Source organism: Budorcas taxicolor, chromosome 7, assembly GCF_023091745.1.
Source record: "Budorcas taxicolor isolate Tak-1 chromosome 7, Takin1.1, whole genome shotgun sequence".
NCBI classification, from domain to species: Eukaryota; Metazoa; Chordata; class Mammalia; order Artiodactyla; family Bovidae; genus Budorcas; species Budorcas taxicolor.
This window is the reverse complement of record NC_068916.1, coordinates 5,287,471-5,305,495: the sequence shown is the minus strand read 5'-3', so window position 1 is coordinate 5,305,495 and position 18,025 is coordinate 5,287,471. Positions and strand designations below refer to the sequence as shown.

General features: G+C 42.6%; 1 protein-coding gene across 1 annotated transcript in view; it reads left to right on the top strand.

The window, feature by feature from the left end:
• Positions 1-18,025, top strand: part of SNAP47 (synaptosome associated protein 47) — a 66,641-nt gene that overhangs the window by 27,791 nt on the left and 20,825 nt on the right. The window contains exon 3 of the mRNA XM_052643466.1: positions 12,981-13,471. Coding sequence (XP_052499426.1) covers positions 12,981-13,471 — 491 coding nt within the window. The remainder of the gene's footprint in view (positions 1-12,980; positions 13,472-18,025) is intronic.

Sequence of the window (18,025 nt, the reverse complement as noted above, 5' to 3'; positions counted from 1 at the left end):
CTCCTCGCACCCTTTTCTGGTACACTGCCTTCTGTTACCCAGCCGTTTGTAATTCATTCCCCGCTTGGGGAGTGGCCTGCAATCAGTGGACTGAGGAGGAAACACTGGGGCCTGGTTGCCAGATATGTGGGCACTACCCCGAAGAGGAGAGTGGTAGCAGACGGTTTCTCTCTGGGTCATCCTAAAGGACAGTGGTGAAGGGAGATCCTCCCAGTGGGCAGAACCGCAAGCAGTGCTGCTGGCTCATCTGCGCGGGGAAGCGCAGTCTTGTGTATGCGGTCTTTTCACCCCTGCTTTGCCTCCTAAGAGTGGGCCTTGGGCTAGAACACTTTATCATCAAGAGGCAAAACAACCCCACAACCCATGCCATGCTTTTGGGGGAGTAACTTTCCTTGTTACAGTCTCTACCAGTGATCTTTTATTCTGCTCAAGCCTGTACATTAGTGGTTCTCAAGCATACCCAGTCTTTTGAGTGTTTCAGACTCCATGGGGGAAGGGGAAGGGTCCTTCCACTGTGGTACTGAGGGGTGTGCATGAGCCAGTTGCTGTCCATTGGCTGCTGGAGGGACCTGCTGGCCATGAGGGACCTGTGCCCATTATTGGAACTGATCTTGCTCTGTCTCTTTCCTATGTAAATAAAACTCAGTAAGGCGTTGCTCCATCCGGCGCTTAACTGTGTTGTGTTTCATGCTGACTCCAGCACCACGGTGCTGTGGGGAGGTGTTTGGAGTCCTCTTCTGGCATTAGTGATGATAAGTAGTATTCTGGTCAACAGTCTGCTTGGAAGGAGGGATGGCCAGAGGCTGAACTGTGTACTGATTGGTTGTGGCAAAGTGGTTTGGCTGGAGGTTCAGGGACTGGAAGAAACATGATTGGAAACTTGATGACGAGGAGGTCTGGGGTAGAATTGTATGAATAGATCTTTCTGAATGGGCAGAAAGATGAAGATATGTCCCACGTGAATGGTCACCAAAGCGTCTCCTCAGCAGAAGAGAATTATAGTAACCAAACGGATAGGAAGACCCATTCTCTGGACCCCAGTGAGCCTGTCTCTCCAGTCCATCCTGTTATTGCCCAGCGGGCCCATGGCCACAATGGCCATGGCAACAGGGTGGAGGAGGCTGTGTTTGGGCACTGAAGCATGAGCTCCGCTTACCAAGGCCAGCTTGGCGATTGCCACTGCTGTGCAGTCCAGTGGCAGCAGAGGTCAACACTGAGTCTCCAACATGGCGTCTTTCTCCAGGGGGTTGAGTCAGCTACTTGGTGGGTTGATTACAGAGCACTATTACTTATTGTGAATTCTTTGTATATGGCGAGTCACTCTTGCTGCTTTAAATTTTTGTTTTTGTCTTTAAGTTTCAGCAATTTGATCATAATGTGTTTCTTTTTTATTCTCCATGGAGTTTGTTGCACTTCTTGGATGTGTCTATTCATGGTTTTCACCAGATTTGAGAAGTTTCAAATCAAATATATTTTCTGCCTCTTTTCTGTCCATCTGGAATTCCTGTAATACATGTGTTGATCTGCTTGATGGTGTCCCATAGTTCCTTTAGGTTCTGTTCATTTTTCTTCCAGAGAAGGCAATGGCACCCCACTCCAGTACTCTTGCCTGGAAAATCCCATGGACGGAGGAGCCTGGTAGGCTGCAGTCCATGGGATTGCTCAGAGTCGGACACAACTGAGCGACTTCACTTTCGCTTTTCACTTTAATGCATTGGAGAAGGAAATGGCAACCCACTCCAGTGTTCTTGCAGGGAGAATCCCAGGGACGGGGGAGCCTGGTGGGCTGCTGTCTATGGGGTCTCACAGAGTCGGACATGACTGAAGCGACTTAGGAGCAGCAGCATTTTTCTTTTTTCTTTCTGCTCCTCAGACTAGAAAATTTCAAGTGTTTGACCTTCAAATTTGCTTATCCTTTATTCTCCCTGCTCAGATCTGCTGTTGACTTCCTGTAGTGAGTTTTTTATTTCAGTTACTGTTACTTTTCAGCTCTAAAATTTGTTTGGTTTCTTTTCATAATTTCTATCTTTTTATTGAGATTCTTTGCTCATATATTGTTATTCTGTTTCTTTCAGTTCTTTGTCCATAATTTCCTTTAGCTCTTTGAACATATTTAAGACAGTTGGTGCAATGTCTTTGACTGATAATTCAAATGTCTGGGCTTTCTTTATTTTCTGTGAATGGGCCATATTTTCCTCTTTCTTTGTATATTTTGTAATTTTCTCTTTAGAACTACACATTCTAAAGATTATGTTTTTGGAACTCTGTTATGGACTGAATGTATGTGTCCCTGAAATTCATGTATAAAGTCTAAACCACCAGTGTGATGGTGTTAGGAGGTGGTGCCTTTGGAAGGTAAAGTTTAGATGAGGTCATGAGGGTATAGCCTCCAAGATGGGATTAGTGTCTTTACAGAGGAGGAAGAAGCTAGAGAGAAAGTGACTGAAAGCCAGGGAAAGAGCTCTGAGCAAAAACCACATCTGTTGTAATGCTGATCTTGGACTTTTTAGCCTCTAAAACTGTAAGAAATGAATACTTGTTGCTTAAGCTAGCAGTCTGTTGCAGCCCAAGCTGACTGATGACACTCTGGAAATCTAATTCTGCTATACCTCAGGGGTTGGTGGTTTTTGCTTGTTGAGGGTTGGAACTGACTTTTTGTGACTACAGACTATTTTTGCAAAGTGTGTATTCCTTGTTAAGTGTGGCCACTGAAGCTCCCAAGAAAGAAAAAATAAATAGGTCTTGTTTCTTTAAATTCCCTCCTGACTGGGGAGCACTTCAGCCAATGGTGGTAGAGATCTCTGTGCCAACCTCTCAGCAATCGAAAGCCCCAGTCAAAACTCAACAATCTCAGTTTTTGGAGGAAAGGTCATTGTTGCCCACCCTGGCTCCAACAGGCCACACTGGGAATACTTGCTGCTGTTCCACAGCTGTGAGCTATGGTTTTGTGGGGTGGGAGATTCAGTGTCTCTGCATCAACTTCCTGCTGGATGCTGCAAATGTTCTCCTCAACCAGAGTTCCAAGGTAGTTGCTTCAGACAGTTCTGCCAGTTTTATTTGTTTTGCTGGAGGGACAGATTCCTGCAGCTTCCTATTCCACCATCTTCCCTGTACTCACTAACTATATGGCTTTTATGAATAGATGATGTCCTTCATGTGACCATTTCATTCTAGAGCAAATTTCGTTGTTTTTCTGTGTTTAGCAGTTTTCAAAGTAATGATTTTCTTCTTTATCATCATCAAAAAGTGTTGTTATAATTTTTAATATCCTTTTGAATTCCTGGATCTAAAAGTATTTGATGAGTTTCAGTCCATTGCAATTACTATACTACTGAACTTTAAGCTCTTCCATCTTTAAGCATGTTGTGACATTTTTAATCCAATAATTTAGCAGGTAGTAATATCTAGGATTGTAAACCTTAACTTATATAATCTCAGGTATTCAGGGACAGCTCCTGTCACCTTTTATTACCTTTTAAATATGACTGTTGGGTGAATGGTCTGCAGACAAATTCCAGGAAAAGCCTACACTGTAGAGCAGAAGCAAGGGGAGGCACAGAAGCTCAGAGTCACTGGAGAAAGTCTCGTCAGTGCAGTTGCCGTCCAGAGCCCTGGTTCCCTAATACTCATTTAACAGCCATGCCATTCGTCAATCAGATCTTTACCACTTCCTCACATTCTGTGGTAAAATAAGGATTACATAATGAATTTTTAGAATTCATAATGTTTTCATTGGGTTCTATGGGTAAGTAGCATTGTCTCAGTCTTCATATATCGGAATATGCCTTTACTTTACTGACACTCTGAATGGTAATTTGGCTCTTCACAGTTGAGCCAAATTTAGCTCGACATTTTGAAGATGTTTTCCATTGTCGTCTTTGCATATGTTATTACTAAAGAGAATTTATTGTTCCTTTGTGGCTAATGTGTTTTTCTCCCTATTCTAAATGTTCTAATGTTTTACTGCTGTTTGTCTGTTGTAGATGTTTTAGGACAGCTTTCTAACTTACATACCATAAAATTCACTCATTTTATGTGAACGATTCAGTGATCTTTAGTTACTTTACAGAGTTAAATGAATGTCACTAGAGTCCAATTTTAGGACACTTCTGTCACCCTCAAAGGTTGCCTCAAGCCTAGTTGCTGTCACTCTCTGTTCTTAACCATGGCCCAGGTCACCACCAATCTGCTCTCTGTATATTGTATGGATTTGTCTCCTTTCAGCTAGCATTATGGTTTTTGAGATTCATTCATGTTGTAGGATGCACTTTATTACTTTGTATTTCTGGGTAATACTCTGTTTTGTAGATCTGTCACGTTTTGTTTACCCATTGACTAGTTTTTAGTCTTTTGTGGGGGAGGGCACCACGTGGTTTGTGGAATCTCAAGTTCCCAGACTGAACCTGGCCACGGCAGTGAAAGCGCCGAATCCTAACCACTAGACTACCATGGGACTCCCTACCCAATGGTACACGCGTTGTTTCTACTTTGTGGTTATTATTAATAATGCTGCTATGGATACTCATGTACAAGTGTTTATGTAGGTACATATTTTCATTTCCCCTGGGAGAGAAGTTGCTGGGTCTTTGTTTAACATTTTTAGAAGCTGAGAAATTGTTTTCCAAAATAGTTGCACCATTTTGCATTCCTGCCAGTAATGTATGAGAGTTCTGTTTTCTCCACATCCTCACTAATACTTGTTATTGCCTTCTTTTAAAATTATAGCCATCCTAGTGGGTGTGAAGTGGTATCTCATTATGGTATCCATTTTCATTTCCTCACAATAGTGAGCATCTATCTTTTCATGTGCTTTTTGTTCATATGTATATATTGTTTTCAAGTCCTTTGACCATTTATTATTGTTATTCTAGAGTTATAAGAATTGTTTATATACTCTGGATATAAGTCCCTTTATCAGATATATAACTTAAGATATTTTCTCCTATTCTGTGGATTGCTGTTTCCCTTTCTTGATTGTTTTTTGAAATATGAAAATTTTTAATTTTGGTGAAGTGTGATATATCTATTTTTTCCTTAATATTGCTTCAGTATTGGTGTCATATCTAAGAATCTCTTGTCTAATCCCAGGTTGCAGAGATTTACTCTTGTGCTTTCTTCTAAGAGTTGTGATAGTTTTAGCTCTTATATATGATTAATTTTGAGTTCATTTTTGAAAAAGGCATAAGAAATGGGACCAGTTTCTTTTTTTTTGCCTATGGATATCCAGTTGTATCAACAACATTTGTCGAAAAGACATGTTTCCCCACTGAATTGTCTTGTCACCCTTGTTGATAATCAATTGCCCATAAATGTCAAGGTTTGTTTCTGAACTCTGAATTATATTTCATTCATATACATAACTTTAGACCAGCACTACACCATCTTCATTTCTATAGCTTTGTAGTAAGTTTTGCAATCAGGTAATAGGAATCTAACTTTGTTCTTCTATTTCAAGATGGTTGGCTGTTCTGGGTCCCTTGCATTTTCATGTGAATTTTAGGATCAGCTAGCCAATTGCTACACAAAAGCCAGTTGGGCTTTTGATAGAAATTGGGTTGAATGTGTCATTTTGGGAGAGTTTTGCCATCTTAACAATGTAATAATTGATGAATATAAAATTGCATAAGCCAAAATCAAAGAGGACATTAATAGATGGAGAAATATACTGTGTTCACGGATTGGAAGAATCAATATAGTGAAAATGAGTATACCACCCAAAGCAATCTATAGATTCAATGCAATCCCTATCAAGCTACCAATGGTATTTTTCACAGAGCTAGAACAAATAATTTCACAATTTGTATGGAAATACAAAAAACCTCGAATAGCCAAAGCAATCTTGAGAAAGAAGAATGGAACTGGAGGAATCAACCTGCCTGACTTGAGGCTCTACTAAAAAGCCACACTCATCAAGACAGTATGCTACTGGCACAAAGACAGAAATATAGATCAATGGAACAAAACAGAAAGCCCAAAGATAAATCCACACACTTATGGACACCTTATCTTTGACAAAGGAGGCAAGAATATACAATGGAGAAAGACAATCTCTTTAACAAGTGGTGCTGGGAAAACTGGTCAACCACTTGTAAAAGAATGAAACTAGAACACTTTCTAACACCATACACAAAAATAAACTCAAAATGGATTAAAGATCTAAATGTAAGACCAGCAACTATAAAACTCCTAGAGGAGAACATAGGCAAAACACTCTCCGACATAAATCACAACAGGATCCACTATGACCCACCTCCCAGAATACTGGAAATAAAAGCAAAAATAAACAAATGGCCATTAAAAAGAATACATTTGAATCAGTTCTAATGAGGTGGATGAAACTGGAACCTATTATACAGAGTGAAGTAAGCCAGAAAGAAAAACATCATTACAGTATACTAACACATATATATGGAATTTAGAAAGATGGTAACAATAACCCTGTATGCGAGAGAGCAAAAGAGACACAGATGTATAGAACAGTCTTTTGGACTCTGTGGGAGAGGGAGAGGGTGGGGTGATTTGGGAGAATGGCATTGAAACATGTATAATATCATATATGAAACGAATGGCCAGTCCAGGTTCGATGCATGATACTGGATGCTTGGGGCTGGTGCACTGAGACAACCCAGAGGGATGGTACGGGGAGGGAGGAGAGGGGGGCGTTCAGGATGGGGAACACGTGTATACCTGTGGCGGATTCATGTTGATGTATGGCAAAACCAATACAATATTGTAAAGTAATTAACCTCCAATTAAAATAAATAAATTTAAAAAAACAAATGGGACCTAATTAAAATTAAAAGCTTCTGCACAACAAAGGAAACTATAAGCAAGATGAAAAGACAGCCTTCAGAATGGGAGAAAATAATAGCAAATGAAGCAACTGACAAAGAATTAATCTCAAAAATATACAAGCAACTCCTGTAGCTCAATTCCAGAAAAATAAATGACCCAATCGAAAAATGGGCCAAAGAACTAAACAGTTCAGTTCAGTTCAGTTGCTCAGTTCTGTCTGACTCTTTGTGACCCCATGAATCACAGCACGCCAGGCCTCCCTGTCCATCACCAACTCCCGGAGTTCACTCAGACTCACGTCCATCGAGTCCGTGATGCCATCCAGCCATCTCATCCTCTGTCGTCCCCTTCTCCTCCTGCCCCCAATCCCTCCCAGCATCAGAGTCTTCTCCAGTGAGTCAATTCTTCACATGAGGTGGCCAAAGTACTGGAGTTTCAGCTTTAGCGTCAGTCCTTCCAAAGAAATCCCAGGGCTGATCTCCTTCAGAATGGACTGGTTGGATCTCCTTGCAGTCCAAGGGACTCTCAAGAGTCTTCTCCAACACCACAGGTCAAAAGCATCAATTCTTCGGCGCTCAGCCTTCTTCACAGTCCAACTCTCACATCCATACATGACCACAGGAAAAACCATAGCCTAACTAAGCAGACATTTCTCCGAAGAAGACATACAGATGGCAAGCAAACACATGAAAAGATGCTTAACATCACTCATTATCAGAGAAATGCAAATCAAAACCACAATGAGGTACCATTTCATGCCAATCAGAATGGCTGATATCCAAAAGTCTGCAAACAATAAATGCTGGAGAGGGTGTGGAGAAAAGGGAACCCTCTTACACTGTTGCTGGGAATGCAAACTAGTACAGCCACTATGGAGAACAGTGTGGAGATTCCTTAAAAACCTGGAAATAGAACTGCCTTATGACCCAGCAATCCCACTGCTGGGCGTACACACTGAGGAAACCAGAATTGAAAGAGACACGTGTACCCCAGTGTTCATCACAGCACTGTTTATAATAGCCAGGACATGGAAGCAACCTAGATGTCCATCAGCAGATGCATGGATAAGAAAGCTGTGGTACATATACACAATGGAGTATTACTCAGCCATTAAAAAGAATACATCTGAATCAGTTCTAATGAGTTGGATGAAACTGGAACCTATTATACAGAGTGAAGTAAGCCAGAAAGAAAAACACCAGTATTGTATACTAATGTATATATATGGAATTTAGAAAGATGGTAACGATAACCCCGTATGCGAGACAGCAGAAGAGACACAGGTGTATAGAACAGTCTTTTGGACTCTGTGGGAGAGGGAGAGGGTGGGATGATTTGGGAGAATGGCACTGAAACATGTATCATATGTGAAACAAATTGCCAGTCCCGGTTCGATGCATGATACAGGATGCTTGGGGCTGGTGTACTGGGATGACCCAGAGGGATGGTATGGGGAGGGAGGTAGGAGGGGCGTTCAGGATGGGGAACACGTACACCCGTGCAGATTCATGTTGATATATGGCAAAACCAATACAATATTGTAAAATAAGCCTCCAATTAAAATAAATTTATATTAAAAAATAAAATAAATTTACTTAAGCCTATTTTATCTTTTAGGTTGTTTGTTCCCTGTCTTGTTCAATTTTTTTCTTTATTATTTCTTGCTAGGGGTTTAATTTTTAAAATTACTTCAGAGAAAATGTTTTGTAATTTTTCTGTTTTCCTTTTCATTGTTTCCTACTTTTCCTTCTACTTTCTTTGTGTATAATTTATAACTTTTTGAGGTAGAGGCTTAGACCACTGATTTTTAACCTTCCTAAGAAGTTTTCATCATCTCCTGATTGCAAAATTCAGGCTTAAATTGAAGAAAATAGGGAAGAACCGCTAGGCCATTCAGGCCTGGCCTAAATCAAATCCCTTATGATTATAAAATAGAGGTGATGAATAGATTCAGGGGTTAGATCTGGTAGACAGAGTGCCTGAAGAACTGGGGGTGAACTGTGGGTGGAGGTTCCTAGCATTGTACAGGATGTGTTGATCAAAACCATCCCAATGAAAAAGAAATGCAAGAAGGCAAAGTGGTGGTCTGAGGAGGCTTTACAAATAGCGGAGAAAAGAAGAGAGGTGAAAGGCAAGGGAGAAAGGGAAAGATATATCCAACTGAAGGCAGAGTTCCAGAGAATATGAAGGAGATACAAGAAAGCCTTCTTACGTAAACAATGCAAAGAAATAGAGGAAAACAATAGAATGGGAAAGACTAGAGATCTCTTCCAAAAAATTGGAGATATCAGGGAACATTTTATGCAGAGATGGATAGGCATGGTAAAGGACAGAAACATCAAAGACCTAACAGAAACAGAGGAGATTAAAACGAAGTGGCAAGAATACACAGAAGAATTATACAAAATAGGTCTTAATGACCTGGATAACCATGGTGTGATCACTCGCCTGGAGCCAGACGTCCTGGAGTGTAAAGTCCAGTGGATCTTAGGAGGCATCACTGTGAACAAAGCTAATGGAAGTTGTGAAATTCCAACTGAATTATTTAAAATCCTAAAAGATAGTGCTGTTAAAGTGCTGCACGCAATATGTCAGCAAATTGGAAATCTCAGCAATGGCCACAGGACTAGAAAATGTTAGTTTTCATGCCAGTCCCAAAAAAGGGCAATGCCAAAGAATGTTCAAACTCTACAGTTGTGCTCATTTCACATGCTAGCAAGGTCATGCTCAAAATCCTTCAAGCTAACCTTCAACAGTATATGAACTGGGAACTTCCAGATGTATAAGCTGGGTATAGAAAAGGCAGAGGAACCAGAGATCAAATTGCCAACATTTGTTGGATCATAGAGAAAGCAAGGGAATTCCAGGAAAACTTCTGCTTCTGCTTCATTGACGATGCTAAAGCCTTTGTGTGGATGACAACAAACTGTGGAAAACTCTTAAAGAGATGAGAATACCAGGCCACCTGACCTGTCTCCTGAGAAACCTATATGCAGATCAAAAAGCAGTAGTCAGAAGTGGACATAGAACAATAGACTGGTTCGAAATTGGGAAAGGAGTATGTCAAGGCTGTATATTGTCACCCTGCTTATTTAACTTAGATACAGAGTACGTCGTGCAAAATGCCAGGGTGGGATGAATCACAAGCTGGAACCAAGATTGCTGAGAGAATTAGCAACAACCCCAGATAGGCAGATGATTCCACTCTAATGGCAAGAAAGTGAAGAGGAACTAAAGAGCCGCTTGATGAGGATGAAAGAGGAGAGTGAAAAAGCTGGCTAAAAACTCAACATTCAGAAAACTAAGATCATGGCATTTGATCCCATCACTTCATGGCAAATAGAAGGGGAAAAAGTGGAAACAGTAACAGATTTTTCTCTTCTTGGGCTCCAAAATCACTGCGGACCATGACTGCAGCCATGAAATTAAGATGCTTGTTCCTTGAAAGGACAGCTGTGACAAACCTAGAGAGTGAAAAGCAGAGACATCGCTTTGCCAACAAAGGTCTGTATAGTCAAAAGCTACGGTTTTCCCAGTGGACATCCTTGGATGTGAGAGTTGGATCGTAAAGAAGGCTGAGCATCGAAGAACTGATCGTTTTTAATTATGGTGCTGGAGAAGACTTGTGAGTCCCTTGAACTGCAAGGAGACTGAGTAGTCAATCCTAAAGGAAATAAACTCTGAATATTAATTGGAAGGACTGATGCTGAAGCTGAAGCTCCAATATTTTGGCCACCTGATGTGGAAGAGGCGACTCGTTAGAAAAGACCCTAATGCTCGGAAAGATTGAGGTCAGGAGGAGAAGGGGGCAGCAGAGGAAGAGAAGGTTGGATAACATCACTGACTCAATGAACATGAGTTTGAGCAAACTCCAGGAGACAGTGAAGGACAGAGAAGCCTGGGGGTGTGCTGCAGTCCGTAGGGTCTCAAAAAGCCGAACGTGACTGAGCAACTGAATTACAACAAGAGGTTTTCAAATATATGCATTGAGAGAGATGAATTTCCCTCTCATGACTGCTCTGTTTACATTCCACTATATTTTTGTATATCATGTTTTTAGTTTCATTCACTTCAAATATTTTATAGTTTGCTGGTAGGTGGTGTCTGGTCCCAGTACAGTTGACTTTGGGGCCTACGAGCCTTGGACTGCTGTCTGCAAGAGCTGGCAAGTCCCAGTAGTTGCTAGTATGTGAAGCAAGGACTCCTAAGGCTGGTGCCTGCCTGATTGAGTGGAACCTGTGCCCAGTATAGTTGCCTGTAGGGCCTGGGGTCCCAGAGCTGATTGTTATCCTTTGGTGGGTGGTGCCAGATTCTTGTGTGGCTGGCTACAGCTCTGTTGGTCCAGGACTGGGGTCTCTGCCTGCAGGCCTGTCAGGGTCATGGCTGTGCAGTGTGGGAGGTCCCAGGACTGTTGGCCACCTGCTGGTGGGTGGAGCCATGTTCCAGTGCTGATAGTCTAGACTCCAAAGAAGTACAACCACTGATGCACTTGCCAGCTTCAGTATCCTCATGATAGACCCTAACCAGCTCCCATAAATGGCTGCCACCAGCATCTGTGTCCCCAGAAGTTTTGGTGGCCTCCTACCTCCCTGGCAGTCTTCTCCAAGTGTAACAGGTAGGTCTGATCTAGACTGCTTTGAAATTACTCCCTCTTTGCTTGGTCTCTGAGCATGTGATACTTTGTATCATTTAAGAGAAGCATTTCTCTTTTCCTAAGCAATGGCACCCCACTCCATTACTCTTGCCTGGAAAATCCCATGGACAGAGGAGCCTGGTGGGCTACAGTCCATGGGGTCGCTAAGAGTCAGACACGACTGAACGACTTCACTTTCACTTTTCACTTCCATGCATTGGAGAAGGAAATGGCACCCCACTCCAGTGTTCTTGCTGGGAGAATCCCAGGGACGGGGGAGCCTGGTGGGCTGCCGTCTATGGGGTCGTACAGAGTCGGACACAACTGAAGTGACTTCGCAGCAGCAGTGGGAGGAAGTAAAGGTGTTCATTTTGTGCCATCTTGACCACTCCATTATATAACATATTCTTTTTGTTGTTATTGTTTATGTTCTGAATATACTTCAAAGAGTGCTTCCAGCATTTGGAGGTATCAGTTGAGATGGTTGAATAGTATTGTTCAAAATTTCTATCTTCTTACTAATTACCTTTGTCTTCTTGCTGTATCAGTTATGGAGAGAAATTTGTTAAAACCTGCAACTGCTTTTAGTTTTGTCAGTTTTTGCTTAATGGATTTTGAAGTTCTGTTTTTAGATGCATGATATTTACTGTCATCAAGTCTTTGTTTTTAGATTGACCCTTTTATTATTATGCACTGTCCCTCTTTTCCCAGTTACATTTCTTGTCTTAAAGTTTATTTCTGGCATGCTGTTTTTTATTTTACTTTTCCAGTCCCTTTACTTTCAGTCTGTTGTGTGTCTTAATATTTCATGTTGCTTCTTGTCGACAGGATAGAACTGTGTTTTATTTAGCCTGACCATGTGCCTTTTAGTTAGAGGATTTAGTCCACTTACATCTGGTATGATTACACATATGGTTGTGATAATTCTACTGTCTCGTTGTTTGTTTCCTGTCCACTTGATCTGTTCTTCTGTTCCTTTGCTTTTCCTTTCTTCCTCTCACTGTTTTCCTTTCTGAATGACTTTTTAGATACATCTCTTGATGTATTAGTGGTTAAGTTAGAGCTGTGTTGTCCAATATGATAGCCACTAACCACATTAAAATTAAGTTTAAAATTCAGTTCATCATTGCTTTGGCTATATTTCAGGTGCCCAGTAGCCACGTGTCTCCATTGCTGGATTAGGAAATACAGATTACTGCAGAAAGTTCTATTAGATAGTTCTCTAAAGGTTATGATCAGGATTTATTTTGGTCAAACTACCCCAGGTCAAGAGTGAAAAGAACAGTGTTCTAGTCAGAAGATGTTTTTGTTGTGTATCTACTCCTGGTTATCTATGTATCTGTAGACAAATGTCCCACTGCTCTTAGCCTCAGTTTTCTTTTTTTAAAACATGAGGATAATAATTCCTGCTTTTGCTGCTTCTTGGAATGCTTGTGGAAAAGAAAACTATAAAATGGTAACATTCTTTATAAAGGTCAAAGCAATTTTCCAAAAAGAAAAAAAAAAATTAACAACTGATTTTCTGCTTTCTGTGTGTTGTTTGCTTTTTTAGGTTGCTGACCGAACTGGAGTCTCCTTCTTGGTGGCCCTTTAGCTCCAAGCTTTGGAAGACGCCATCGGAGACAAAGCCCAAGTGGGACACCTCCATGGCTGATTCCAAAGCTCTCGGAAAAGAAGGGATAGTGATCCAAGTTCCTGCTGTTATTTCCCAAAGAACAGAATCTCATGTTAAACCAGGAAGACTCACCGTCCTTGTTTCTGGGTTGGAAATCTATGACTCAGATTCTTTGCTCATGCACAGATTCGAAAGAGAAGATGTGGATGATATCAGGGTCCACACACCTTATGAAATTAGCATCCGCCAGCGGTTCATTGGGAAGCCAGATATAACTTATCATTTGATATCTGCCAAGATGCCAGAGGTTATCCCCATTTTGGAAGTACAGTTCAGCGAGAAGATCGAGTTATTAGAAGTTGCCATGATGCTCAGAAGCACTAGAACCTCTTCCCTAGCAGAGAAAAGCTACTCAGTCTGGCAGGCAGGTGAGTGATCATCAAAACAGTCTGTGCACAAAACCTGTAAAGTCACAGTCGAACTCAGCCCACCCATGGTGCGTACTGACCACGATGCATCACACAGCAACTGCTGGTTTCAGCTCACTAGCGACTGCCCATTTGCTTGCAAATAAAAATATTTTCAGACCATTTTTCTTGGTATTTACCCTCTGAATATCAGATCACTCAGTTTTATCATTTCCTTTAGAGGTGTGGTTTCCAAGCAGGTCAGAAAGGTTTTGGTGACACTCTCAGAAGAAGGAAAGCTCCCAAGTTAGATGTTTTCACCTCTTTCCTCTGTTTGATTTGAGAACCAACACTTTCGGGTCTTAGCTAGCATCATCTCCACCTGCTCTGGTGTGTCTCCACCCGGACCCCACATCACTCTTGGTTTTCTTGGCACTTAGTTGAGGTCTTCCAAGCCCACCTTCCAGATGTGTGTTTGGATGTCAGAATTTTTGATAACTATGCAGCATAGTTTTTGTGTGATTTTTAGCGTCTACAAAGATTGTGAAAAACCTTTGCTTTTCTTGGCAGTGTGGCTTCAGTATCCTCTTGCAGGTCTCTGTGGGGTGTGGAGGGTACAGCTGAGTCTTGCCCCAGGGTCCAGTGTGGGTGGCAGGACACGTGGATGTGAGGGTGTCAAGTGGTATCTTGATGGCATTTTTATTTTTTTGATTTTGAGATGAAATATCAGACACCTTTTAGTTGCTTTTTGGCCTCGCAGATTTTTCTCTGTGGGTTGCTCGTTTGTTTTTGTTTTTCTACTAGGCTTTTTTTTTCTCTCTCTGATATAATTATAGGGGTTCATCATTCATTCTAGATATTCATCCCTCGTTGATTTAGAAACGACAGATATGTCTCCCAGACTGTCAGCCTCCATTACAGAAACCTCTAATCTTGCTGTAGTCAGATCCACCACTTTTCCCCATAAGTTTATTTTTGAGCCCTGCTTAAGAAATCCCAAAGTCATAAAATATTCTTCTATTTTCTAATACTAACATTACAGGTGACATTACTTCCTTGTTATAGTGATTTTTCTAATAAGTAATAATCTTTTCTTATTAACTTCAGTTGTTAGAGTTTGTTTGTAAGAGGTATGTTTGTTACTATTCCAGTTCCTTTCATTTCCTTTTCCTCTTAAGTGATTGATTTCAGTATGTAATCTGTTTACATAAAAGGGCCTAAAAGGGTAGATTGTATCGGCCAACATCAGATCCTGAGCAGAAGGACCCTTCAGGAAGGGCCATCTGCAAGCTCAGTCTGGTTAGCTCCTCTGATAACCCAAGTCTTTGAGTCCTCATCACTGCTGTTTTCCCCTGGGGAGCCTCAGCAGGGAGAGGAGGAAGGAGGGCCTGGCTGGTGGGACCAGATGCAGAGCACTGTGGGCTACTGGTTTTAACAGTGCTGTTGAAGAATCCATCTATACCAGGTATGATGCCAGGTACCTGTAGTCCTGAAAATCATCCTTCTTGTCATGGAGCTCTACCGCATTCGATTCATTGTTAGGCATGGTGGTTTCAGAGAGAGAACGTGGCACAGAATGTTACAAATGAGATGGCAGGTGGGAGCGTGTCTTGTGTGGCACAGAACGTCATACTGTGCAAGTGAGAAGAGGGCAAGCTTGCTGGGCCTTGCTGTCACGGAGGGCAGACCCCGAGGAAGGTGGGATGATAAGCTCTGGCTCTTGGTATACAGGTGGCAGATGGGGCTAGAGAGCAGCAGGGAGTGAGCGCCAGGGGCTCTGCAGCTGTGACCAGACTGCAGGAAGCTAAGCGACTGCAGATTTGCAGGGCCGCCCGTCTGGAAGGGGAAAGTGGACCTCTTGCTCACAAACTGAGGCTGCGAGCAGAGACTGAATGTCTTTCTTCTCAAGGAAGCTGCAGACATTATACCTTTAAGGTTTTTCAGCTGATTGAACCAGGCCCACCAGATTGTCTAGGAGAGACCCCCTCCCCTAAAGTTAACTGATTGAGAGCTTTCCCCACATCTACAAACACCTTCCCAGCAACAGCTTGACTAGGGTTGGATTGACTAACTGGGGACTATGGCCTCACCCATCCCAGCAACGGATTGTATATATATGGAATGAGCTGAGCCGCATCCACCGTGACAGATTGGTTTTCATTTCAGTGCTAACTTTAGCTTCTGAGTGGTATCCCTACAATGTGTCTGAGTCTGGACTGAGCGTGAAGTGCCATCCTCCCCTTGTGAAGCTGCCTTGCCCAGCAAGGCAGGTGTACCTTACAGCTGTGGATTTGGAGGAAGGCAGGGGATGAGGAGTTACGTTTGGAAGAAGCCAGCATGCGGAGTTCAGTGAGCAAGCGATATCTCATTTGCTTGGAACTTCATGGAGGTCCTGTCGAGCCCAGGATGAGAACTTACTTCTCACTGTTACCCTTCTTGGTGTTGCACCTGTCAGCACCTCTGTTTTTACTGTTCTATATGGGAAACAGCAGGAACAGCGGAGATAGAAACCATGACTTTGACATCTCAGGAACGTCCCTCTGTCTCCTCAGTGAGCTATTTTAGTACAATGTGTGGCCAGAAGGTGGCGGTCTAGTAACAGTGGACCAGTGTTTGTTAAGAACCAGAGTCCAGAAGAACTTTCCAGAGACCTTTGTTGTAATGCATAGTGTAGACAGATTGAGACCCTAGGTGGCCCGGCTGGGACTGGGGGAGGAGGAGAGTCTCCCGGGCTTCAAGGGCTGGAAACGATGCAGGTGGGAAGATTCCACCTTAGGAAAGAGGAGTTGCAAATTGCTGTTTGCTTGCGCAGTATCTTTAAAATAATCTTTTAAAGTTTCGAATAGTTTCAGACTTGAGAAAAGTTTTGAGGATAGCACAGAGTACCCGCGTCTCCTACACCCAGTTCCCCCTGTTCTTGCCATCTTACGTTAGTACTGTTCATTGTCTGAAGCTGTCTGTATTGATACATCTTTACTCACTAAATTCCCTGGTTTATCCAGATTTCCTTAAGTTTTACTGTTCCAGAATCCTATCCAGGATCCCACATGATATTTTGGAGTCTCATCTTGGACTCATCTTGCCTATTACGGATTCTCAGACTCCCCTTGTTTGATGATCTTGACAGTGGTCAGGTTTGTAGCCTTTTCCCAAGCTGGACCTTGTCTCATGTTGTCTCATGACCCACTGGGGTGATGGGTTTGGGGAGGAAGACCACAGAGCTCTTATCATAAGAACAAGGTCCGTGCGTGGCATTCTTAAGGAGTTTTTTGGTCCTGAGTTTTGTTTTTACTGTTTGCTAACTGTTGCCTTCTGAGAGGGGCCTTCTCTGACCATCTAATTTAAGAAGACTGGTTTCCCATTCACTGACCCTGTAGAAATCTTGCTTCGCACATGCATCTCTGTAAAATGGTAAGTAAACTTCTGGGGCATTGAAGTCTCTGCACAGGGCCATTAATGTAGGACCGTCTTTTGAAGCAGTGGGGTTCTGACCCTGGGACACAGCACCGTGCTTACCGCCAGCAGGGCTCCACGTGGCTTATGGGCCATGGCTGTCAGGGTCTGACCACCGACAGACCCCCATGTGCCCACTAGGACACGAGCACTGTGCTGACTTCAGACAGGCCCCGTGTGGTTATTAGAGCATGATGACTCCCGACTTAACAGGCCCTCAGAGAGCTGCTTGACCCTCAACCCCTTGATCCCTTCCGAGGACCCACAGGTCCAAGCCGTGTGCCATATAATTTTGTAAATTTGCAAAGTAAGTTTTTTTTAAATTGTAATTAGTTGAGACTACTTTCTCTCTCCATTTCAGCTTTCTCTCTCTTATACCTCCCGTTACATTGAGGACATGGGGCATTTTTTTCCTGAAAGGGCTTCCCACTCCAGTTATATAAGCTGCTGGATAGAGTAGGCATCCTGTGTCATCAGTGGGGCATTTGGGGCCCAAGGACAGGGAGAAGGATTTGCTCGTAACTGGACAGACTTGAAGCAGTTTTTCTGCTCACAGGGCAGGCCCTGGTGGTCTTTGCTCTGAACTTGCGTTGAGGTGACCAGTTTGTGTCTAATGCACAGAGGTGACTTTTGCGTCTGGTGCTGCCCCTGCCAGCCCGGTCCCTGCTCAGGGCTCCCCCTGATGCCTCCTTGTCCTTAGAAAGTGGGATCATCTGTAAATTCTCACGTAGCTGAACAGTTTGTGCTTATTTTGTTTAACTATTAATGCTGTTGACTTCTGAAATAAAAACCATCTTATACTGCATCAAATTAATTTTTTTCAGAAGATATTTCAAAGCATTAAAGTAACTGAGTCAGCAGCCCAGGTCTCAGCACACAGTTCTGAGGGTGGCTGAGTTTTGTCCTAGGCGGGACCCTGGTGATGCCAGAGCTCATTGTGAGAAACATCTCTGATTAGCATATTCCAGGAAGAAAAGTCCTCAGTTGTGATTTTCTGGTTTTCAGTCCCACTTGTTAAAAATTTAAAAGTAGTATGCTTCTGCCTGTCGTGCAGCTGTAGCTGTTGGAATGGAAACCAGGGTGATAGTGAAGGACCACAGCGCTGGGCGCAAGCGCACGAGT